At 38.5% G+C, this 26,018-nt stretch overlaps 1 protein-coding gene across 16 annotated transcripts in view; it reads right to left on the bottom strand.

Annotated features, from left to right (window-relative positions):
- SENP6 (SUMO specific peptidase 6) overlaps window positions 1–26,018 on the bottom strand; it is a 167,414-nt gene that overhangs the window by 84,359 nt on the left and 57,037 nt on the right. For 9 of the 16 annotated variants that reach the window (XM_038393819.1, XM_043510534.1, XM_038393820.2 and 6 more), the window contains 2 exons: window positions 19,738–19,839; window positions 3,718–3,788 (listed from right to left, as the gene is read on the bottom strand). In XM_038393819.1, the coding sequence (XP_038249747.1) occupies window positions 3,718–3,788; window positions 19,738–19,839 (173 nt within the window). Of the gene's footprint in view, window positions 1–3,717; window positions 3,792–4,183; window positions 4,247–10,426; window positions 10,448–19,737; window positions 19,840–26,018 lie in introns of all 16 variants that reach the window. The other 7 variants (XM_043510527.1, XM_043510529.1, XM_043510528.1 and 4 more) reach the window with 2 other exon arrangements.

Here is a 26,018-nt window from a genome sequence, read left to right as displayed (position 1 = left end):
TGCGAGCTACGCGGAGAAGGGGTGGGAGGAACTGCAAAAGAAGCAGCAACCTCATTAAGAGAGGGACGCTACAGAGACAGGGTCAGAGATGAAGGGATCTTGATCTCAGAAACCAAGGAGCTATTGAATGCGAGTATGAAAAAGACTGTGGATGGCTAAGATCTTTTTAGAAGTAGAGTGGGCATTCCAGAAACAGCAAGAGAGGGTGACGGTGGGAAGGAAGGGGATGGGCACAAGCTTAGGAATGCTGACACAAGAGAGGCGGAGGTGGTGGAAGGGATGAATGTGAGATGTAGTGGAGAAGGTGGGGGAGGGAGGTCCAGGGTTGGGGCAAATGCTATCAGAGTTGAGGAGGAGGATACACATGTGGGATCTAGGTTTGTGCTGGCAAGAAGAGGGAGGAGATTGGGGTGTAGAGGGGAAGAGGTGTAGGCAGAGGTGGTGGGAACAGCAGAGGGACGATAGTAACCAGGAAGGCAGGTGGAGATGGGGGGGAGGGAGAAGGAGAGAGGAGAAGGAAGAAGGATGACAACAGATGTTACGATGAGGTGGGATGTGGTGAGCCATAGGTTAATGGCAGGTAGCAAAAAAACCAAAACCAAAAACCATCAATCTTAACAAAAAATAAATTCACAAACACAAACCAAACATTAAATGTCTGAAGATATGCTCCTGGCCCCAGTGTTGAGACCCTGCTGTCTGGGAGAAGTCTCCTATTCTAGGCAGAGCCCCTTAATCACAGTCCCTGTTTGTAAAGAGGGGCAAGGTCCCAACTGTGATATAGTGACTCTCCCTCATTCAGAGTCACCATGCCTCTAGCTACAATCTTACTTCTATCATACATCAACAAACAAATTAGTACTTATTTCTAGATATTAACATTCTACATTAGTTGCTACATGTTTTAACCTTTCCATTCTCTGCCTCCTGCCCCCGATAAGTGTCATTTTAGAAGGGCTACCAGTCCTTGTGGCCTGCAAGGTGGCTTCAAGTCCAAAAGGCTTTGTAGTTACAGAACTGGATTGGGAATTGAGAACACAGATCAGGCTTCTAGTCCCAATCCTTTTTATGGTATTGGCCACTCCATCTCAAAGAAGGATATTGCAAAATCAGCAGGGACTCAAAGATGACACAAATTAGGAGCATAGAAAAACTCAGATATGAGCGAACATTGAAAAGACAGATTCATTACTTTAGAGTTTAGAAAGAAGAAATGAGAGAGGATGTGAGAAGACGTAAAAGTAGTGAATGGTAAGAAGACGACGGATCAGGAGCTTCTACTCCTTCCTTCTTAAGAACAAATGGTCATTCAGTAAAACAAAGGTGGTAAATTCATATTTCATTACAGAAAATACTTTCTCACACTTAGCATAATTAGATGACAGAACTCATTGCCACAGAATTTCACTGAGGCCAAGAACTTAGCAAGAGAGAAACAGAGACTGGACATTTATATGAATACCCCAAACTGTAACAGTAAATACTAAGAATTTTTAGAAGGGATGTAAAACTTCATGTTAAAGAACCATAACCAATTCCTAACTATTAAGAATCAGGAGGATGCAGCCCTTGACAGGGGATCACCAGAGATGTGTCTATTGTCAGTATCTGAAGCATGTGGTGCTGGTCACTATTGGAGACAAGATACTAGGCTATACAGACCAGTGGTCTGATGCAGTATGGCAATTCCTGCATTACTATGTAAACAATCCCTGCCCCAAAGTGCTTACTGTAAGAATATTCCCAATGTGGATTCACACAGAATTCAAGCTGCTGTCAGGACAAGTCTCATTTGACTGAGCATTTGTGTGGGTGGGTGGGGTTAAAGTACAGGACACAATACTTAAATCCACTGATCTTCCAAGTCTTAACATAGCACTCCTCTGTCAGCAAATTTATATCTTTGAATGGGATTTTAATTCATCTGGTCAGTCTTCAGAGACTTCACTTGGGAACTCCATATACTGTACTATCTTCCTCCTCCCCTTTATCTCCAAGCTTCTGAGTGCTCTCTCCCTTCCTGGCAGACAGGAAGTTCTGGCAGCAATTGGCCAACACCCTTCAATTTGATATCTATTCTCTTTTCTCCAGCAAACCATTCTCACCCAGGTCTCTGACAAAAACTCTTCTTAGCCAAACTGAAATGGCACGTCTTGATTTATCCACCACTTTTGACATTCAAGTATCTGACAATCCTCCTTTTCCTCTTTTCTCATATTTTACAACTCCTGGTTTCTCTTTCTGCATTTCCTTTATTATTATCCATCCATTAAGAAGCATCATGATATCTGTTACACTCAGTCTCAGGACACTAAACATATACACCACCATGCACAAAAGGTAAATCATTGAGAAATACAAAGCTTTTTAAAGCGTTACCGGCCATAAAATATGTAGATTTTTCAGAAAAAAGTGTGCATATTTAGGAAGTAAAACAATCTTCTTTTCTCAGCTCTAAGTTTGCTTAACTATAACTAATAAGTTTTACATAGACCTTGCAATTTATATTTCAAGTTATCTACATGGAGTTTATTGACTCTTGAAGTGTTAGTACGCCTAGGATTTTTTGTTTGTTGAATTAAAACATTTTCAAGGCATGAAAAAAATACTTTAATAGTTACTAACAGTCTGGATTCTCTTCCTCATTGAGTAGCGTACAGCCTTTTCAGCCTGTGGGCTGAACATTATTTCAAAAAGTTTAAAGGGCTACAACCAATACTTAATGGCATATACTCTGCCCTGTTCTACTCCCATTAAGTTGACAATGCAGTGCAAAGGGAACCAACACCTGACAGTTCCCTACTGATAATTCCCCCGATATAAGGTACTCCACATCAGGCACAGAGACAGGTCTAATCACCAGCTCCCACACCACATTCCCTTCACCCCCTGAGTTGGAGGGGTGAGTCAAAAATGGAGAGGGAACATGGCTAAAGTGCAATGTACTCAAACTCATTTCAGCTGGCATATGGTCCCTAAGAGTCAGCTGGTGATAGAGCAGCCCCCAATTGCTCTAAACTGGACTCAGACAAAGAACCTGGGTAATCAGTTGTTGATTCTCAACTTCTCCCTCACCTCCAGTCTATTGGGCTGCTACTAGTTGAGTCTTGGTTCAAAGTTAGGCTGTAAGCTCTTCAGGGCAGGGTTCAAATCTTCCTACTTCTTGTACAGCCTCTCAGTACACTGAGGTTTCAACTCAGAGTGGGGTTTTTGGGTGCTACTACAAAACAATTACTAATATAGTTAAATAAAAAACAAATCTATCCCTTAGTCTCCAGCTTCAAGATGCTGCTCCATGAAGAATATAAAGCTACAAAGACATTTTGCCGTTCTCTTTTGCATTGTACAAGCTAAGGTCTTTAGTGCAGGATTCTTACTTCTTTGATACATCATAGACTACACTTTTGCGGTGTTACAGAAATACCATTTCAACCATTGATGGTTTATTTTTTTCACTTGAGTTCACCTTGGAAAAATTGAGATGTAATTTGAAATTCACAATAATAAGACAGCACGTATTGCATAATTCAGTCCACACAAAGGGCCAAATTCAGCTTCCATCACACCTGTATAAATACAGACTGATATCAATGGATATACTACAGATACACATAGGTGTGATTATAGAATTGGCACAGACATGTTCAGAGCAGTTTATTTAAAAAAATAAAGACTTATTTCCTAGTTTAAAGTAAATGAAACGCTAAGGATACCTACCCACCAAATGAGGCCGAGGTAATCTAATAGAGTCAATTTCTATCTTCTGAAAATGAGGGGGGTATTCTTTTCTGGGGAAAAAAATTAATACAGTTGTAGTTTCGACAGAAATTGTAATATATTTTGACACTGTTATACATTTCACCAACCCCAGAAATATGAATTTTAGCACTCTGAATAAATATATTTGAATTAAGAAAGTGAATAGCTTTTCTTATTATATACTACACATTCACTGAAATATCTGTATGTTCTGATACAGACAAATTAATAACCTAAATCTGACTGCCAGAGTACTAGCTACATTCATTTAAGGTCATCTAAGTGTTTCCAACCTCAATCCCCTTTTTCAGTGGCAGAAAACTTGGGATCTTTCACATTTCAGGATGAAATTTTCCAGGCCCAGTATCTGCCTGAAAGTTTCACCTTTTCCCCCCCTATAAAAGTTACATTTAAAAAAAAAAAAAAAAAAAGGTTGATCCATATTTTAGAATGACAGTGACTAAGAACACATTTCCTATTAACAAAAGTTTTTTTAAAAAAAAAAAAAAAAAAAAAAAAAAGATAAATATGTGTATGTGCTATCTTAACTTTGGCATTTCTTCACTTTAAAATACTTTACCACTTTATTTTTTTATATTGCAGAAGCTGCTGTTCAACAGAATCTTATGTTAAGAATTCTATATATTCTATACATAAAAGTGACGCAATGTGCATTTACTCAGCTTGTGCTAACCATACAGCTCCACTAAGGTGCTAATGAGTTAGCTAGAGGTTTCTGGTACTGGATTGGGAAACTGAAGAAAAATTGTAAAGATGCTGGTTGTGACACATTCTTGCATTCTGAAATGAGCTTACTATGCAACATAAATGCCCTTTCCCTTGCCATCCCCTTCCCCCCCGGTCAGTTTTTCAATGTGGGTAATTTAACGAAGTGCAAATTTATTATGCCCTTTGAATTTTATATGTAGTTTGTTTGGTTCTGAATAATAAATGTTTACTTGTATGACATTTGTCTCTGGCTGAATTTTTTTCAGGGCTTCTATTGTTGACTAAACACTGTTTATCATGCATCCGATGAAGTGAACTGTAGCTCATGAAAGCTTATGCTCAAATAAATTTATTAGTCTCTAAAGTGCCACAAGTACTCCTTTTCTTTTTACTGTTTATCTACAACGTCTTCTGAAACCCTTTTTTACCAAACAACTACACCAAACATCTATATCTCATAGTGTTGGGTGGCAGCAGTTTGATGATAGCATTATGTAGTAGGGATGGTTGAAGGAGTAGTTTGATAAGATTGTGGCATGTAGCATATGGATGCTGTGATAGTTTAGGATTTGTGCATGGGGATGAAGAGGAGAGAACATGCAATGGTAAAAAATGGTAACTTTTTTATTTCTTTGCTTCTGTGTCTGTTACAAGTATGTTTGTGTAGCAAATCTACTTCAAAGTGTGTGTTTTAATATGCATGTAAATTGAACCAAAAAGTAAGTTTTACACATTTATAAAAATTGTGTGGGTTTTTTGTTTGACTTGTTTTGATAGAAATTAAAAAGGCAAAAGATTCACAGCATAACCAATACAGTTAAGGTGCAATGCTGTAAGGCAAAAACTTATGTGAGACGTCACTTGGCATTATGTAATTAGCTTGCTGTACCTTTAATATTTCATTTATCACTAACATTAGCAATACCTAGAACTATTATGTATTAATGCAGTATAGGAGATATAAAAGTAGAAAACAGTTTTGCTACTGGGATGATTCAAGCCTATTACAATTTTATTAACAATCCCCTCATCTCAACAACTAGAACATGCCTTGACTTGTGTCATGTATTTGACATTACTGTTTGTAAAACTATTTGATGGTATTTGAACATCTGAATTCAACAGAGAGTACAGGCTTAGTACAAGTATTAGATATATAGATACACACACACACACACACACACACACACACACACACACACCCCAAGAAATCAAAGGCTTTTTAAAGTGCTGGACCAAGCTACTTAGTTTGACAATTCAAGTTCTCTGCAAATAGCTAAAGTATACTGTAATTATTTTTTGGAAAAAAAATTAGATCTCTTACGCATCTTCCATTTTCAACTTTTCTTGACTAATCTTCATACACAGTTGACAATGCACAGTAAATTCAGCAGATGAAATAGCAATTTACCTTGGCATATTCATACTTCTGATGAAACATTTTAAAATGTGTATGGTATCACTGAACTCGCGTTTCACATCATATATTGCTGAACAACAATTAAAAAAAAGTTGAACACTAAAATTACATTCAACAGTATACTGCACGCTCCCTAACTTAAGCTTTGCACTCAGCCAAGGCAAGGCACCATCAAGCTTACTCACTGTCACGTTTCAAGGTACTGGACAGTTATATCTAGTCTTCTGCCAATTACAACAATCACAAAACAACAGCCAAAAGCAAACATGTCCAAAATTGTATGTAGAATGAAAAAATAGAAAAGAAGCCCAGACTGACAATTATGCAAAGGTTCCAGTGTAAGAGGTTGCCTTCCTTCTTTGCAGCACAAGATCCTGATGGCAGTCCTTTGCTTATTTGTTTATAATGAGAATAAAATATTTGGGGGGGGAGGGGGAAGGAGAGAGGAAATCACTTAAAAGCATCACCTTAACTTTTTCCAAAATTTTAAGGCCAACTGTGCATATCGGTCTCTTACTGATAGTGTACAAGTGACAAGTAGAGGAGGGGGAGACGGGTACGAGAAAACAACACTGCATTAAGAAAACAAGAACATATTTCACATGGTACTAGTAGCACATTAATGGATATACTTCCTAAATTTCTAACCTTCCTCAAACAGGAGGCATCAGCAAAAAGGTATTCCGAATAGTTTTTTTCTACATCCTTTTTTATTGAAACATTCTATATTATTCAGAAGTTTAAGAGTAGAGATTTTGGCAAACAAAATTACAGGCGCCACCATATCTTAATTCCCGAAAGGCCTACATGGATATATCTACATTATATATATATCTACAATAAAAACCAAACACGCACATACACTGCGGCAGGAAGTCAGAATCCATCTCAACTGACTCAGACTTGCAGGGCACAAGCTGCAGGGCTTAAAATAGCAGTGTAGACATTCAGGCTTGGGCTGGAGCCCAGGCTCTAAAATCCTGCAACGGGGAGGGTCTCAGAGTCAAGGCTCCAGCCCAAGCCTGAACATCTACACTGCTATTTTTTTAGCCCTGCAGCTCAAGCCAGTTGACCTGAACTCCGAGACTTGTTGCCATGTTGTTGTTTTTTTTAATTTTAGTGTACCCATATCCCTTGATTACAATGATAGCCTTATGTTTCTTCATAATGAAGCTCAGCCTCAAAGAAATTTTAAAAAAAGTCCCAGCTTTCATTTCTCTCCCAGGTTGTTGTGGGCTTTCAAGTTCCTGTCATATGGTGTGTACAGTTATTAACGTGATGAAACATAAAATAATTTCCTCTCTCGGTTGATCTTCTCAGCAAAATTCAGTTAAATTTGCTGGGTCTACAGGTCTAAGATCTAAAATACAATCAATACATTTCTTCATAAATATAAACAGAACTTATTACACTCGAGCTCCAACTATTCACATGCCTCACTCTCATTTTTTCCCTACCAAAGATATCAAGGGGGATGTTTGTAGCCATCTGTCCCGTCAAAATTAGTTATTGGACCTTGTTTGCATTACATGCATGCCAACAACTCCAGATCTATATCACCAATGCAAACCTCAGAATGATGACAATTTTTTTTAAAAAACTGTCCTACCTATTCATTCGGCGTTTTATTTTACTATTTTGTCTTTCACTGAAATAAAGGATGTGTTAAGCTTATTGCTGATGTGTAAAGATTTGAGAAGGGCCCAAATGTATCCTGTTCAGGCCTGGCTTCCCATCTACCTCAGAAAAGTGGTATCTGAGGAACAACGACAGAGAGCATGGCAAAAAAAAAAAAAAACTTGAACTGCTTCAAAATCAGTCTAAACAACCCTCACACTCCTAAAAAGCCATACAGGAGAATAATAAAACAATAACTAAAAGTTTTTAGAGCTGGTAAAACAAAGGTTACATGTGACCAGGAGGTTTACTTGCAGCATACTTGAAAACCAGCAGATTTGGCTCCACCCCAGTAGAGCAGAAAATTTTAAATAGGTGGTACATTTTCATTGTGTGGTTTCCATTTTAGTTTTTGCTCTCAAATAATAATTTAAGAACTAAACAATGTTTGATATACAAAAACACAACTTGAAAGACATGTCTTATGACCTGCCAAAGAAAACATTCACAAATACTTATTTATTTTATTTTATTTTTTTTAAATTTCTGAGGCAAATTCCTCCTTTCTGTTCAATCCAGTTTATAAATCTCAAGCCAGTCATCTTCAATTTTGAAGTGGCATCAAGGGCATGTCAAATAGCAGGTACAACACTCTGCTTTGAGTATATTTCCTGCAGGCCCCACTGGAGATAGCCAATGAACTGTTCCAAAAAGGAATATGCAAATTTCTCTTGATAATAGGCGCCCTAAAAATAATTCTATGAGCTCCACATTTACCCACAAGAATCATTATCAGGTTCCAGACACTGGGAATTCAATTCATTTGAGATTTTTAATTTATTTACTTATTTAACAAACAAGAACTTTGATTTCTGTTCCCTCAAGTAGGAGGAGAATAACCAATATTTGAGGGAAACAATCCAGAGAAGAAGCAACACATGACGACAGCAGATAACATGGACTGAATATCAAGCCCTCCCTGGAACAAGGAAGATAAAATAATAGCCCACTCTGTTCAGTGGCAGGGTATGGAACATGCTGCCCCTTGGCCACTTCCTAGCCATCTAAATGATTTGCTCTTGCGGGATACTCTCAGATTTCATGTTTCACCTCAGCGAGAAGAAAACAGTCAAGGAGGGCTTTTAGCTTTCAAAGAATAGGATTTTGGTGTGGAATTTCTGTCCAAGAAGCTCAAGTCTTGCCTGACACGTCCCTGCTGTTGTGGTCACCCCTCATACTTACGTTTCATCTTATACATAGAGTAACCAGGGATTAATGTTTTGGAGAGTAGATTGTGAAGTCAGATTCTGAGGCTGAATTTCTGCCCCAAACGGCTTACAGCTCAGCAGCCATGTTGTTGGAAAATAGAGAAAAGGAAGCATGGCTCACAGAACCAGACCAAGAGCCCCTATTATCTTAGTCTGGGACCCACTACACTCAAAGGGCTTGTTCCCCTGTGATCTCTTGTTCCCCAAAATAATCTCATTACCTGAAGGGAACTGGATACAGGGGGAAAAACAACTGGGAAAAGCTCCTGCCTGGAGCAAGAGAGGAAGAATTGTGTTTCTCCAAGGCCTGCTCCATGATTTTTTCCACAGTGCTGGCGGGAGACAAAGTCCCTACCAACTTTATATGTCTATGGAGCCTAGTTGCTTGTAGTGGTTCTTAGTAGCACTTAACAGAAGCTGCTGGTTTGTTTTTTTTGGGGGCAAAAGTGAAACTATGGACTGTGACCTTGTGCACAATTTATTCTTCTGACAATCCCTACTATGTCTGAATCAAACACTAACAGGATAATAACTGATTCTTTAAAATCCAGACACTATAAAATTGAAAAAAAAAAAAAACCCAAAACCATGAACATTTAAAAAATTAAAAAAAAAAAAAAACAAGAAAAAGTTGTAAAACCCCTTATGAGGTTAAAATAGAAGGGCCAAGGCTGATATGTCAGCATCCCTTTAAATTTTATTTTGGAAAGTAAAAGAAAGCACAATATTATACTATTGATTTACAATCAATCCATTAAAACCTGAATTTCCAAAGAAAATTACTTTAAACAGTTACGTAAATTATTTTCAATTTTAGTTCAATATTAAATGTACAGTTTAATCATAATTTAACTTTAATATCAAGCTTATACTGCCATGTAACAGAAAAGAATTACTTTCTTGTGGAATAAATGAAATCAGATGTCATTTGATGTCAAATGATGTCAGATGTCTGTTTGGTTTTAATAAAGTATTCGAAATGAACAAAATATTTACATCTATTTGTATACTTAAACTATATAAAAGAATATTAACGGAAACCAGCATTTTCCAGGTGACATGAAATACGTGATATGGCAAACTTTAGTGTTTCCACATAAATACATGAAACAACAGCACCAAATCAGCTTTAATAGTAGATTTCTTTCTTTGCTCTGTGTTTTGGTTAATTGCTCTAATTTGTATATTTAATGAATAAAAATTATATGACTATATTGAGAATGAAATTCAAACTTTATTCAAAGCTACGAGATTGCTAGAAAACAAAAAATAGTTTAACACTTTGTTAGAAACCAGATAGCAATAGCTCTCCTGCAATATCAAAACACTTAAAATTAACTTCCAAGTTTCCACAGAAAACTGAAGTCAAATCTTTTTTTCCTGTATATCTATATGCACTTTTCTGTATGCAAATGTACCCAGTACATTGTCCACATTAAAGAGGCTACCAGTGCCTATAGCTGAATATAAAAGGTACTGTTTGTATTCCATGTTCTTTTCATAAAATAGCTCACAGGCAGCAGAGCTGACCATGATTTTACGGATAATTCTTTAGCTAGTATTGATAGGGTAATCATTCAGTTAACTTACTTATTTCTCATTTCCATGCTCATTTCATCAACATTAAACTTACCTTTCCTTTCGGTCCAGATTGCTTACAAATATGAAAAAAAGAGAAAAACATAAGATGCAAAGCCCCACATTTGTTGCACATCACTCAAGTTTTAATAGTTATCAAATATAAACCACCCCCAATTGGGGGGGTCACTTCTTGAACTCATGTTGCAATACTTTTCTAATTAAAAGTTAAAAATATTGACCGCATTTTAACAGCAGTAAATACAAACATAATTAACTTTATTCCTCAAACCAGCAAAAAAGTCAGTGGGCAAAGTTTTATACTGACATGCACCCTGTTCAATCTCAAATAATTTCATTAAATTTGAGTTAAGACTGGTAATCTGCTTTAAATCACTCCATTGTAGATGGCATGACAGAATGAATTAAAATAGAGCTTTGCTCTAATCCTACTGGACTACCACGGAAAACAAAAGTATACAGGTTTACCGTTTATTTGCATGTTTATGCAGCAATCCAATCCTATCTATTCAAAATAATTTTTAAATAAGTATTTAGATTGAGAAAATGTAATATTCACAAGTGGAAAAAAATTACAGTTACATATTTTCTAGAGTCTACATGCAACCAGATACTTGAGAGAGAAAAGTGACAAAACAGCTCTCCTCATATCCAAAAGCAGGGGCTAGGAAGAAGCTCTAAATATATCAGACACTCGGAGTATGCCTACACTGCAATTAAAAACCTGCTGACTCTTGCTTACGGGGCTCAGGAAAGAGCTATTTAATTGCAGTGTAGATGTTCAGGCTCTAGGTGCCTACAAAGTGGAAGGGTCCCAGAGCTCAGGCTGTAGCCCAAGCCAGAAAGTCTACACCAAGTTAAACAGCCCGGTAGTCCAAGCCCTGCAAGCCTGAATCAGTTGGCACAGGCCAGCCGCAGTTGTCTTATTGCCTTATGGTCTTATTTTCAGAAATGTTTTATTTAAAGCTAATAGGAGCTGGAGATGCTCAAAACTTCTGGAAGTCAGACCCTTAGTACACAAGGTTGATATGCAAGGTAGGGGACCCAAAGCCTAGTCTAAGATATTGTCTTGAGAGAAGAAAAGGAGTACTTGTGGCACCTTAGAGACTAACAAATTTATTTGAGCATAAGCTTTCGTGAGCTATAGCTCACTAATTTGTTAGTCTCTAAGGTGCCACAAGTACTCCTTTTCTTTTTGCAAATACAGACTAACACGGCTGCTACTCTGAAACCTGTCTTGAGAGAACGCACTTTTTTTTTTTTTTTTTTTTTTTTTAAATTCCACCCCTACTTTTCAGTCTCCAGCAATGGGGAGTCTACTGAGCTTTTCACCAGGATGCTGTCCGTGATCATACTGTCCCACCCACTTTCCATAATCCTTCATATTAACTCAGAATCCAGAACGTCACATATGTAAGGACAGAAGAAATCTTTCTCAATGTGTAATATGGTGCATACAACAGGATAATGCTTCGTTTGCCTATTATACATCTTTTTAGTGTAACATGCCTAAAGAAAAAAAGGAATAAAAGATTACTTTGATTTTGTACACTTCTGGAGAGAGAGAGAGAGAGATTCCAGAACACAGACATGTATCAAACACAGGTACTGCCTTAAGAAATCATCCCATTAAGCTTATGCAATAAAATCTGGTTGAGACATGTAGCATATACATGCTGTTCCAATCCTGAATCTCAGAAGAATCTGCCAGAATGGTTCAAAATACAGTGGCATTCATTATTTGAAATAATATTAACAAGAGAACAGAGCTGAAATGAACCATAGAACTAGTTCTGCTTATGATACAATCTAGACTTAAAAAATATACGTCTTCAGAAATAACATGCTAGGGAATTCTACGAGGAAATTATACAACGTAGGGTTGTCATGAGGTTTTTACTTTTAAGTTCCCAATGCTGTTTTACTTGAATCACACTTCATAAGGTGCATTAGACACTAGGGACCTTAATCTGGCACATGCACATACTATTTGGCTACATATATGGTAAAACTAGAATAAGAGAGGCTAGAGGTCAGAAGGAACCATTCTGATACTCTAGTCTGACTTCCCATATAACACAGGCCATAGAATTTCCCCAAAATAAATTTTTAGAGCGTATCTTTTAGAAAAAGATCTAATTCTGATCTAAAAATTGTTAGTGATAAAGAATACACCATGACCCCTAGCAAATTGTTCAAATGGTAATCACTCTCACTGTAAAAGATCTATTTCCAATCTGAATTTGTCTAGCTTCATCTTCCAGCCACTGAATTGTTTTATACCCTTCTCTGTTGGATTGAATAATCCATTGTTAAATATTTGTTCCCCATGTAGATACAAAAATTGCAATAAAATCACCTTTTAGCTAAACTAGATTGAGCTTCTTGTGTTTATTACTATATGCACGTTTTCTGATCCTTTAATCAGTCTCAGGGCTCTTCTGTGACCCCTCTCCAATTTATCAACCACCTTCTTGAATTGGGGCACCAAAAATGGACACAGTATTCCAGAAGCAGTCATTCCAGTGCCAAATATAGAGACAGAATCACCTATCTTCTCTACTAGAGATTCCCTGTTTAAACATTGCAGGGTCTCATTAGCTCTTCTGTCCACAGTATCACACTGGGAACTCATGTTCAGACGATCATCCACCACAATCTCTAATTTTTTTTTCAGAACCACTGCTTCCCAGGATAGAGTCCCGCATCCTGTAAGCATGGCCTACCTGTTTTGTTCCTAGATATAATACATTTATATTTAGCCATATCAATACTTATATTGTTTGCTCTCACCCAGTTTCCAAGCAAGCCAGATCGCTCTGAATCAGTGACGTATCCTCTTCATTATTTACCACTCCCCAATGACTGTTTCATCTGTAAATTTTATCAGTGATAGTTTTGTGTTTTTCCAGGTTATTGATAAAAACATTAAATAGCATAAGGCCAAGAACCAATCCCTTTGGGACTCCACTGGGAAAAAACCCGCTTGATGACGATTTCCTGCTTACAATTACATTGAGAACTATCAGTTTGCCAGTTTCTAAAATGTGTGATGTTAATTTTATAGGTTTCAGAGTAGCAGCCGTGTTAGTCTGTATTCGCAAAAAGAAAAGGAGTATTTGTGGCACCTTAGAGACTAACAAATTTATTAGAGCATAAGCTTTCGTGAGCTACAGCTCACTTCATCGGATGCATTTGGTGGAAAAAAACTACAGCTCACTTCATCGGATGCATTTGGTGGAAAAAAACTTTTTTTTCCACCAAATGCATCCGATGAAGTGAGCTGTAGCTCACGAAAGCTTATGCTCTAATAAATTTGTTAGTCTCTAAGGTGCCACAAATACTCCTTTTCTTTTTGTTAATTTTATACTGTTCTACTTTTCACCAAAATGTCATGCAGTACGAAGTAAAATGCCTTACAGAAAGTATAAGAACTGAACATCAACTCTATTATCTTTATCACCCAAACGGTTATATCTCACCAAAAAGACAAAATTAATTTGACAAGATCTATTTTCAGTAAATCACATTTATTTGCATTAAATTACATTACCCTCCTTTAGTTCTTTATTAAACAAGTCCTGTATCAGCAACTCCACTGTCTTTCCCAGGATCTATATTAGGCTGACAGCCCTATGATTACCCATGTCATCCTGTCAACACTTTTTAAAGATTGGAAGAAAGCTAATGTGCATGCCTTCTGGAGTTTCCCCGGTGCTTCCAAACTTACTGAAAACAATCTTAACTATCCAGTAAGCTCCTCTGCCACCTCTTTCAAAACCCCTGGATAAAAGTTATCTGGATTGGCTGATTTTAAAATGTTTGTCCTTATTAGCTTGTGTTTAACATTCATTCCCCTAGTATTTCTGAAGGAAAGAGCATATGATGAGACTATCACCCCAAATTCAGAACAGAAATAAGTACTATAAGAGATGTAGAGTCAATATCCATGTAGTTAGGCTGATGCAGTGTCAGTGCCAACACTGTGTTGCTTACATCTACTGTTGCTGCCTTTCAGAAGCCGTCCCACAATTCCCCACACTGCCAGTTAAGTAGGTGCAAGTGCTTCTGGTGAGGAAACACACCTCTGATGCAAGGAGCATAGTGCAGACACGCAAAAGTGATTTAATTACTGTGCTGGCTGAACGCCGATGTAACTTAGGCTCAGATGGCTGGGATAAAAATAGCAGTGTAAATGCTCCCTTTTGGGCTCCAGTCTGGATTCTGAGACCTTCCCTCATGTCAGGCTGGAATATCTAACACTGCTATTTTTAGCCCCACAGTCCAAACCAGAGTCAACAGACCCAGACTCTGAGACTCAATGCCTCACGGTTTTTTGTTTTTGCAGTGTGGATATACCCTAAAGCTCCTTTGAAAATTCCAGCCTTAGATGCCAAAGGTAAATCATAGAATCTCAGAATCATAGAATACCCGCGTTGGAAGAGACCCCAGGAGGTCATCTAGTCCAACCCCCTGCTCAAAGTAGGACCAATCCCAAACTAATTCATCACAGCCAGGGCTTTGTCAAGCCTGAAACAAGGGCACAGTGTTGACTCATATCCAGCTTCTCATCCACTGTAACCCCTAGGTCTTTTTCTGCAGAACGGCTGCCTAGCTACTCGGTCCCTAGCATGGAGCAGTATGGGATTCTTCCATGCTAAGTGCAGGACTCTGCACTTGTCCTTGTTGAACCTCATCAGATTTTTTTTGGCCCAATCCTCCCATTTGTGTAGGTCCCTCTGTATCCTATCCCTACCCTCCAGCGTGTTTATCACTCCTCCCAGTTTAGTGTCATCTGCAAAACTTACTGAGGGTGCAATCCACGCCATCCTCCAGATCATTAATGAAGACATTGAACAAAACCGGCCCCAGGACTGACCAGTGGAGCACTCCAGTTGATACCAGCTGCCAACTACACATGGAGCCATTGATCACTACCCATTGAGCCCATGATCTAGCCAGCTTTCTATCCACCTTATAGTCCATTCATCCAGCCCATACGTCTTTAACTTGCTGGCAAAAATACCGTGGGAAACCGTATCAAAAGCTTTGCTCAAGTCAAGGAACAACACGTCCACAGCTTTCCCCTTATCCATAGAGCCAGTTATCTCATCATAGAAGGCAATTAGGTTAGTCAGGCATGACTTGCCCTTGGTGAATCCATGCTGACAGGTTACACTGTATTCAAGTCAGTCAGGTTACATTGTTATTAGCAGATGTTGGAGCCAATCACACTCAAGAAAGTATGACATTATTTCCATTATATACAATCTTCATCCTGCAGTCATCTGCCTGTTATTTAATACAAGTGAAGGCAAATAGCACCAATAAAAAATGGACTTGAAATATAATTTTTGTATATGCACAAAAAAATCAAATCACTAAAATCAAATATTTAAATAGCTAATCTGCTGGTGTGTCAATTAATTTTGCAAAGGTGCACTTACAAATGAGCTCATTTTGCTTTATCCTATAGGTCTGTAGTTGGCAACATAAGACAGCATAAGGAGAAATTTGATGTCACTTCAGGACCAGGAATACAGTATAGGCACTATAGGTCTATGCCTAGGGATGGTTTCATAATAAAGTTTAACAGGGTATATTTTAGAAAACCTCAATTAAATTAAGACTGATACTAAAGAATCCAAGAAAGCACCCTGTGACATGTCCTTGTTTACTTCAAAAAAATGTTCTAGTGATTTCTGTAGATATGATGTCACTGCTTTCATTAATGTGACCTGCGTTAACTGATCTTTGTCTTTCTGCAGACAACTGAAACAGCTGGAGTGTTTTGAATTGCTCCATGTCTCTCAGTGGAGCACTCATTTTAAGACCAGATGCTCTGGGGGTTCCCCTCTCCCACTGCCCCATCCCCAAACAGAAAACTGCATGTGGCAGGAAAAGAGTCAAGTGGACTTGGCCCACCCACACAAACAGACATACCCTGATTTCTAGGTTAATTACTGGAGGAGGCACCACCAGCCCCCTTCTGCCACTTGTGCCTCTAGAGGAGAAGAGGGGAGCAGACCCCTATACTGCCATGCCTGCTAGTACCAGGGGGACAGAGGTCCTGTGCCAGCGCATTTTATGTAGGGAAAACCACCCTCAATAATAGAACTCCAAGAGGGGACAGGAACAGTGTGTGGAACACAAAATTAGAGCCATAGAACTTTCCCCTGTATTGCGGTGCCTCTATGGCACTACATTGCCTTAAAACACTCCTTGGCCACCTTACTTAATCACACCATTTAGTCAGCCATGTTATACATGGATTAGGAGCAAAAGAAAAAAAACAAAACAAAAAAAACTAGATGGGATGAAAAAAGGGGTGTGATTAAGGACCTACATCTGATGCGACAACCACACCAATCAGAAGTGAACTGAATTATTCGCAGGGTAACAACAGAGGAATAAGGACGGGGACGGAGGACAGCTATGGAAGGAAGCACTCGCGTGGCAACACTGTAAATCTGAGAAACTCGCAGATAAAAAGATATCATGGGAAGGGAGAGACCGTGGACAGAAGAACTTCTTAAAGCATCTCTTTATCTCTTATATTTCTGTAACACATTCAATATTTCAAGAGCATGTTGAGTTTTTTGTGGGGGGGGGCATGGGTGTTTGTAAAACAAAAAAAAGATAAAATAGCTATAGACACAAAATGCATATATGGTGTGCACGGGTGGACTAATTATAAGGCCAGAAGGTAACACTGATCCAGTCTGAACTATAAACCACAATCGTAGGACTCTCTTGAATTAATTCCTGTTTGAATTAGAGCATATCTTTTAGAAAAACATGCAATCTTCATTTAAACACTTCCAATGATAGAGAATCCTTGGTGATCTCAAGGATGGTCACCAGTATTGGAGAGCAGAGTTGTCCCTAGGGTACGGCAAATCGGGGTGACCACCCCAGACCCCACCCTGCGCTTTGTGAGGAGGTGGGCCGGGAGGTGAGGTAGGGAGATGGGCGAGCGGAGGCGAGGAGGAGCACCCCTCCCAACTTCCCCTCCCCACCCCTACCCCCATCACCTCCTGTGGGCCCTGCCGATCAGCACCTCCTCCACCCCCCTCCCCATCCTCCCTCCCAGTGCCTACCGCCGATCCGCTGTTTCGCAGCACCTAGAGACACTGGGGGGAAGAGCGAGGGCACAGCATACTCAAAGGAGGGGGCAGAACTGGGCAGGGAAGAAGCAGGGCAGAGGTGGAGTGGGGACAGGGCTTGGGTGGAGCCATGGGGGAGGGCCCTCCGGCAGATAGAAACTCAGCACCAATGTCCCGGGCCCCACATCCCCCTAGAGACAGCCCTGCCGGAGGGAATAAGGAGTGATGTTGTTCTCATTTTTCTGATATGACTTAGGTAGCATGCACATGTACCTCAATACATGATTAATTTAAAACAAATTATACAAACAGTAATATCACCAGTGGAAGACCTCATAAAAGCAATTCCGCACTATTTAATTTTCTGAAGTACTTACAGAATCTAGAGATGGAGTAGATAACCTAATAGGTTTCTTCCATCTCCTGGCCAACATAGGGTTGTTTCCTATTGTACGATTTCTACGGTTGGTTGTTTTGGTCCAACAGAGTTTTAAGTGTCCCAAGCAACAGGATTTCTACCATTTTCCTTAGACTATGCCAGCCAAACATATCTCATTAACAAGCTTACTCCTAATATTCTATTTAAGTATTCTATTCCTTTAATTTCATCTCATTACACCTTGTTATACCTCTCCATTCTCAGTATTTACATCGTACACATTTCTATATTATTTCCCACCATTTATTCCCTTAGCCATGATCTATTATTTAGCTCTTTCCATCTTTACTCATAAAGATAAAAATCCTTCAAACACCCTAACTTCTGATGTTTTCTTTGAACATCCTTCAGTTAGTCAATATCTTTTATGGCACTCAGTAGCCCAGACCTGAACATAGTATTCCTGTTGCTTCTGTAGTAGGATCAAATACAGAGGGACTATGAGGCCTATGACATGAGACCTCTGCATATGCAGCCAAAAGTTATATTTTTGTTTTGTGCCTCTATCACTTTGCAAATTCATGCCTCACTTGCTGTCCACTATATCATCTTTTCTATTGCTATCATTTCTTCCCAGATTTCTAACTTCTGGTGAGAGTCCATACAATGTTTTCCCTTTAGAGGTATTATTAGCTTGCATTTTTTCAACTTAAAACTCATTTAGTTATTTTCTGCTCATGTTTATAATGTAAGTCACCCTCTTGATCTTCGCTGATGTTTGTAAATCTTCCTAATTTTTCATTAACTTGATTTTTACTAGCTGTCCCAGACAATTAAGATATCCATTAATATCAGACCGAGCAGATCCCTTGAGATTCCTCAGACACTTCCCTGCAACAAAATGATTTTGGTGGTTAGCATAGCTAAAAAAGGAGGAAGAAGAAGGAGAAATAAAAAGACACTGTTAAGCTATTGGTTAGGAAGGTTGTTTTCTTAACAGCGTTCAACCCACGCACAATGGGTGCTACTACAAACAAAAAAAACACAACAACAAAACAATGCATGTGTTCAATTCAATTCAATATTTGATTTTTAAAGGTCAACATTTTGTAGGAGACTTAACTGCATTTACTTACACTTTCCCTTTTCATCCTTTAAGGCCCTATTCCTGCAAACACACACATGCATAACCTTGCTCATGAGCAGTCCCACTGAAGACACGTATTTCTCCAATTATTTTGATGGCTGTTGTTTTTAAGGTTTATATGTCATAGTGAACTATTAAGTCTGCTGTATTTTTTAAGCAATGTGAGTAATATGACATCTCAGTACATTTGCTACTGAATCGTTGCCAAGTGGCGGAAGAAACTGGAATTTTTATCAATTCAAGTATTTGATTACAGGAGTGTTTATTCAGTGACATTCTATTATACATTATTTACAATAGCTTTGACGTCTTTTTTTTTTTTTAAATAGTTTCACTGTTAACTACTTTCCAGTTGAAAGGTTAGATTCCACAAAATGCTGTCAAATGAACTTTTTTTTTTTTTTTTAATAAAGTGAAGGGTTTGTTCACAATGAAGATTAACAAGGTAAACTTTTGGAGACCTTCACAATTCAATGAAGGCAGATATTAAAGGATCCAGAAAGCACACTATCATGTTACACATCCCTGTTTACTTTAAAATGTTTTCGGGACTATGAAGACTACCATGTACGAATCTCAACTGTGGGAAAACAAGACAGTATGAACATTCTTTTAAAAAACATAGCACTCTAAACCACTGCCACAAATGAGATGCACGGGTGGGAAAGTGAGGGGATGACACGAGAATGACATGTTTGTTTGTTCAATCTTACCTTTGGGCTGCTGTTTTTACTACTGGTATCTGTGCATGAGCATGGTGAAAACGTCTACCGTGCACTACGGTTCCTGGACAAGTTATATTCTGGGAATTTTCACTGTAAATATGATAGAAAGTAAGGTAAACAAAAGTTACAAAATAAACAAAACCGCAGAAACAATGAAAAAAAAACTAAGAAATGTCATGTAGCTAATCAGTAACTAAAATAATATAATACTGAAATTACTTAACTAGACTGGTTTGATAAAGAGGCAGCATAGTCAAAAATGAGGATTCTCAGCCTCTCCCGACTTCCAGGCCCATAAACCACACACGGCTTCTTCTTGTGGTTCCCTGCTATAATCTTTTGCAATGATATTCTATAATCCTTTACAGTCACAAACCTCTAATTTGAAAATGTTATATAAAAAAAATCTAACAAAAAATAGGAAATGTACACAGAACTGGAAATCAATGTCTCTCATTCTAAACCTGGCATTGCTGAAATCTACTTTTGTGCCTGTAGGAGCATAAATGCCATATCAAAATGTCCCAGCATCCTATTGCTGACATTGGCCAGTACCAGACTCTTTAAAGGAAGGAACAAAAATCTGCATAATAGACCATTATAGACTCTTCTGCCAAAAAGGAACATTTCTTCCTAACCTGAGGCAGCTCGTGGTTGGCTAAGATATACCTTTTATTTAATAATATCTAATGCTGACAAAAGCCTTTATTCAATGCCAATAAGCTCTTGGTCTCAACGTATTTTATGGCCATGAGTTCCCCAGGTTAATTAGGCATTGTGTTTAAAAGGAATTAACTTTTTTTTTTTTTAAATTTAGCTGTCTTCATTTTCATTCATTCCTTTGTTTTTGTGGGGTTTTTTTTGTTTTAAGTCAGCAGTTCTCAAACTGGAGGTCGGTACCCCTCAAGAGGTCACATGGGGGGTCGTGAGCTGCAAGCCTCCACCCTAAACCCCACTTTGCCTCCAGCATTTATAATGGTGTTAAATATACAAACAAGTGTTTTTAATTTATAAGGAGGATCACACTCAGAGGCTTGCTATGTGAAAGGGGTCACCAGTACAAAAGTTTGAGAACCACTGTTAAGTCTTATGTTTCTTCCTATTTGTCTCTTTTTTAAGCAGTCCTAATCTAGTCACACTCTCCTTTGGAAGTTTTTTCATGACTAATCACTTGCTTATCTCTGGAACTCTACCACCTTTGATATAATTATTTTAGAGAATTTAGCATGGCATTCATGATATGGGAAAATCATCACGTTTTATAATGGAATAATATTTTGCAGAATTTTCTCCCCCCTCTTTATAAATCTTAGCATGATGAGTAATCAATATGCAATGGAAACAAAAAGAGTAGAGGTTTTCATTGAGTTGTCCACAATGATAAACAGCTCTTTTTTCCGCACTATGATTAACTTTGATTTAGAATCCAATAATGTGAATGAGTAGTTCAAATTATTCCTTCCCATATACACATGAAGTTCATTGTTGACTAATGCGAGGTAATCAGTCACCACACATCATCAGTATTTACCTAGCTTTGTTAGGTTCTTTTCATATCATAGGATTCTTTTCATATCTTGACTTAAATAGTTTTGTGCAATCCACAAAAGTCTGACCTCACTATTCACTATTTCCAAATCATTAACATATTGAACATTGATTCGAGTATCAATCCTGTGGACACCCCACTGTTACCCTCTGCCATACTTAAAATTGATCAGCTATTTCTACTCTTCATTTTCTGTCTGTTCGTCAGTTTTAATCCATCGCAGCAGTTTACCTCTCTCCCAGGTCTGCTTCGTTTTCCTTTTTAGCCTCATGAGGGACTTTCTCAAATGTTTTTTCAAAGTCCAAATGAATGTCAACTAGGATCCCTTTATCTATTATTTGGTTCACATGCTCAAAGAACTCTCATAGATGCATAATTTTCATGCTGGTTTATACTTATTGTTTTGTTCATCTTAACTGTTTTTTCAGTCAATTTACTAAATACTGCAGGCAGGCTCACTGCTTCGTATTCCTCATCCGAGACCCCATTTATACACCACCTGGTCTTTTGTTTTCTTTTATTAAGGCATCTCCTCTTTTGACATGTCAATCTCTAACAATACTTACCTGAAAAAAAGGAAATCAAGGATAGCTATTTCCTTCCTGTCTTTTGTGGTAAAGATAGATACAAAGAAATTATGCTGCTTCACTTCAATATCATTACACAAATAAATCGCTTCCTGATAGTACAATGGAGTCACCCATTCTTTCACATAGGCTTCCATCTTGTGATGCACTTAAAGTATTTTATTAGAGTGGATCAGAAAATGTGCCTCTTTCAACAAAATTTTCTTTAAAAAAACCCGACAATGTTTTTATAAATAATGCAAAACAATGTTTCAATTTTTATTTCAAGATGAGTTTGATTTATTTTATATTTTACTTTCTAAACAAAACACTTCAACTAAGCCAAAACCAGGATTCTGTGATTGTTATTTTCAGAATTTCGTTTTGCACAAAATTTTGTTTTCTCTGCTCCAGAACAGGGGGAAAAAAAAAATCCAGATCCCACCCAGCCCTCTATTTTGTTACTTTTTATATTTTTGTCCATTTGCTCTTCAAAACCATTCTTTTCCTTTAACTTCCATATTACATTTTATTTGCTACAGTACATGGTACTTTCTATTGACTTCGCTTGGGAAGTATTTCCATTTTATAAAGGATAACTTTATGGCTGAAATAACATAACATACCTTGCCATTTAGCCAGAATACTGGGGTGGGGCAGCATGACAAAATGTATCTGTGTCCACACCTCACACACTATCACAATAATCATTGTGCAAAGTATGCCTTGTGAGGTATCATTTGAAAACTCAATTTTCCAGTTATTGTCCTGATAAAGTGTGTGACAACACTGTATGAGAAAAGTTTTAAGATTCCACTGTATAATGTTATTAACACATTCCAAACTGAGGTTGGCAGACAGGTCTGTCTCAAACAGAGGAATGTATGCTCTGCTTAAGTTGCATGTAAGCAGTAAACAGAGCCATCAACCACAAAGGGAAACAAAGGACACTCAAATCAGTGAGGAAAAAGCAGCAGGGGACATCCTTCCACATAGATTTGGTCTCCTGAATCTCGGCTGGACATGTTTTTCAAGAGGCGGACTGACACTATAAAAAGGAGGAACAAATATAGCTAGGCAGACCCTCTTCCTCCCTGCCCATCACGTTCATGGCACCAGAAGCAACAAAGGAAGTATTTGTTGAATTCTGGGAAAAGGGATCCTGACCTAAGATATTTGGTCAGTAATACTGCTGAAAGCATATGGTGAGAAAATTTGTTAAGTTAGACACCAGTAGTATTTTAACTTTATTTTCTTGTAACCATTTCTGACTTTTATGCCTCATTACTTAAACTCACTTAAAATCTCTTTTTAGTTAATACATTTGTTTTATCTAATCCAATGTGCTTAAACTGAAGTGTTTGGGAAACTCCATTTGAGGTGGCATGTCATGTGCATATTATTTCTACTGAAGCAATAACAAATTTAATATAAACTTGTATTATATTAAGTCCAGAAGAGGGCTGGGCAGTACAGAACATACATTTCTGGGGAAAAATCTAAGACTGGGAGTCTGTTTAGGTCACTCTGTAGTATAACCAAGGCTGATAAGAGCCAAAAAGCGTGGCTGGCTGGCTACAGCACGCGCGCACGCACACGCGCACGCACAGCCAGTAGTGACTTGCACGCTGGGGGCTGTTTGTGAGCAGTCCAGGCTGATGGCTACAGCAGGAAAGCATTGTAAAGGGCACCTCAGGTTAGAGAGGAAGGGTGACAGCTGCTCAGTCTGCATTGTACCCTCATGTATTACAGAGGAGTATTCTTTGTTCTGGATTTTTGTTCCGCCTTACTTTTTAGTTCAGCAATATGAATGCATTCAGGAAGAAACGCGCTACCTTTGAGGAGCTGCTGTATTGTGTGTAAGGATTTTAATTTCACTTTTGATTTCAATGTGTTTTTAACTTAAGAAAAAAAAAAGGGAAAAGGTTAAAGACCTTCCTAATGTTCAATACAGTGCTAGTGATTGGCACCTCCCTCAAGGATATTGAATTTAGTTATACTATGTTCATTATTAATTAGTGGCTCAATTTGTTAAAACCTAGCCCAGTACCCAGCTGTAGTTGCTAGTCTGTTGCAAGTGGACCCAGCTGCCAAATTCAAGTTAGTTGGATCTGGGTAGAATCTAATCACTATTTCTAGCTTTGGTCTATACAGCATACTCCCAGTCTCAGAACTATTGTCAGAAGGCCATCCCTGGGCCATAGAGCGCTGCCACGCAGCCACTCTAGATCCCACAAATCACTGCTTAAAACCTGTGAGCTTCCCCAGCTGCTTACATGCACTCCCTCGAGCTCCACCTCAGATGCAGACATTCCAGGCTTCTAATTTAAACATAAGAACAGCCACACTGGGTCAGACCAAAGGTCCATCTAGCCTAGTATCCTGTCTTCCGACAGTGGCAAATGCCAGGTGCCCCAGAGGGAATGAACAGAACAGGTAATCTTCAAGCGATCCATTCCCATTCCTAGCTTCTGGGAAACAGAGGCTAGGAACACCAGCCCTGCCCATCCTGGCTAATAGCCATCGCTGGACCTATCCTCCATGAATCTATCCAGTTCTTTTTTGAACCCTGTTATAGTCTTGGCCTTCACAATATCCTCTGGCAAAGAGGGTTCCACGGGTTGACTGTGCGTTGTGTGAAGAAATACTTTCGTTTTAAACCTGCTGCCTATTAATTTCATTTGGTGACCCCTAGTTCTTTTTATGAGAAGGAGTAAATAACACTTCCTTACTTACAAAAAAGAAAAGGAGTACTTGTAGCACCTTAGAGACTAACAAATTTATATGAGCATAAGCTTTCGTGAGCTACAGCTCACTTCATCGAAAGCTTATGCTCAAATAAGTTTGTTAGTCTCTAAGGTGCCACAAGTACTCCTTTTCTTTTTTGCGAATACAGACTAACACAGCTGCTACTCTGAAACTTCCTTACTTACTGTCTCCACAAAAGTCATGACTTTATAGACCTCAATTGTATCCCCCACCCTTAGTGGTCTCTTTTTCAAGCTGAAAAAAACCCAGTCTTCTTAATCTCTTCTCATATGGAAGCCGTTCCATGCCCCAATCATTTTTGTTGCCCTTTTCTGAACCTTTTACAGTTCCAATATATCTTTTTTGAAATGGGGCGACCACATCTGCACACAGTATTCAAGATGTGGGCGTACAATTGATTTATACAGAGGCAATATGATATTTTCTGTCTTATCTATCCCTTTCTTAATGATTCACAACATTCTGTTCACTTTTTGACCATGGCTGCACATTGAGTGGGTGTTTTCAGAGAACTATCCACAATGACTCCAAGATATCTTTCTTAAGTAGTAACAGCTAATTTAGACCCCATTCATTTTATATGTATAGTTGGAATTATGTTTTCCAATGTGCATTACTTTGCATTTATCAATATTGAATTTAATCTGCCATTTTGTTGCTCAGTCACCCAAATTTTGAGAGATCCTTTTGTAGTTCTTCGCAGTCTGCCTGGGACTTAATTATCTTGAGTAGATAACATGGGGACAACATGGCAAAAAACAAGAACAGAGTTAACAATGGAACTTCTTAACCAGAGAAGCTTTACTCAAAGCACTCTAGAGTTAAAGATCTTTGAAAATAACTGAAGTCCTAAGATACACCCTCCCTTGGACTAATCTTACCCTTTCTGTGAGTATGAAGTTCATAAGCACTTCAGGAAGGCAGAGTCTCTCCTGCCTTCTTTCTTCTGCAAGTCCTCCTCATATTTGGCGATGGTTACTCTTAATCCCCACCCCCTCCTACACAAAGAAGAACCCTACTCTTAAGCAGTGTCTCCCCTCTATGACATGCACACAACTGAGAAGTTCCAGCCACACCTCTCTCTTGCCTGCATGACTGGCAAGCCCCTGAATAGAAAAGCCATTGTTACACGAAGCTGGGCCAGCAGCTGAGAGCCAAGTCAATAGCTCTTGGTGTCAAACACCTTTCCTAAGCAAGACAACTATCTGAATGCAGTATAATAGGTTATCCCTGGTGGCAGGGGGCAGATGTGCTCACACCACTGAATGTGCACATACCACGGGCTACACAGACTTCTTGCTTTCAGTTCCTGTACCTTATGCTATAATGATTCCTGGCTACCAAGAGCAGCAACTGCAGGAAAACACCTGCTCAGCATCCATAGC

The sequence above is a fragment of the Dermochelys coriacea genome, chromosome 3 (genome assembly GCF_009764565.3).
Source record: "Dermochelys coriacea isolate rDerCor1 chromosome 3, rDerCor1.pri.v4, whole genome shotgun sequence".
NCBI lineage: Eukaryota > Metazoa > Chordata > Testudines > Dermochelyidae > Dermochelys > Dermochelys coriacea.
Note: the sequence above shows the minus strand (reverse complement) of the source record. Positions and strands in the feature narration are given on the sequence as shown.